The sequence below is a fragment of the Zeus faber genome, assembly GCF_960531495.2.
Source record: "Zeus faber genome assembly, chromosome: 4".
Taxonomy (NCBI): Eukaryota; Metazoa; Chordata; class Actinopteri; order Zeiformes; family Zeidae; genus Zeus; species Zeus faber.
Window position 1 is genome coordinate 16,416,847 of NC_137191.1, and position 550 is coordinate 16,417,396.

Genomic DNA, 550 nt, shown 5'->3' on the forward strand with positions numbered 1-550 from the left:
CAGGAGCCGCAGTCCCACCAGGAGCGTCCGTCGCGGAGGTCCAGGTGCTGAACGCTGTTTGCGGCGGTGACGGAGAGCGGCTCCCCCCCCCCCCCCCTCCTCTCCTCCGCTCCCCCCCCCCCCCCCCCCCCCCCCCGAGCAGCGCAGCCTCGGTCCGACGTTTCGCCAGCGGACGGTGTGTGCGTCCGGCCTTGCGTGGAGAAATGAGCAGTCCCGGAGCGGAACCAGACGCACGGAGCGACCCGGAGCCCGGGGAGCCGGGCCACGCGGAACCAGAACAGGTAGCAGAACCAGCCTGCGAAGAGGCTCAGAAGTGGATAGAGGTAAGAAGCCCGTTATCACGCAGCTCCGTGGGGGCTTGAATTGGGGTTTTGTCGGTTCAAATGCTGCGTAGACACAGTGGCGCGTGTATAATAAAAACACCCGCCGCCCCGTCACCTGTCCGGGAGCACTGCGGCGCCTCCGGGATCGGGTTACTGCCCGTGAAAGCGGGACCGCGGGACCTCTCAGCTGCCGGTGGAGTGGAGTGGAGTGGAGTGGAGTGGGGTGG

The 550-nt window shown here is 67.6% G+C and overlaps 1 protein-coding gene across 6 annotated transcripts in view; it reads left to right on the forward strand.

Moving 5' to 3' along the window:
* Positions 1-203: 203 nt before the first annotated feature.
* Positions 204-550, forward strand: part of LOC307229383 (LIM and calponin homology domains-containing protein 1-like) — a gene marked incomplete at its 5' end in the record, with an annotated part of 23,241 nt that continues 22,894 nt past the window's right edge. For all 6 annotated transcript variants that reach the window (XM_079999377.1, XM_079999380.1, XM_079999379.1 and 3 more), the window contains one exon: positions 204-323. In XM_079999377.1, the coding sequence (XP_079855503.1) occupies positions 204-323 (120 nt within the window). The remainder of the gene's footprint in view (positions 324-550) is intronic.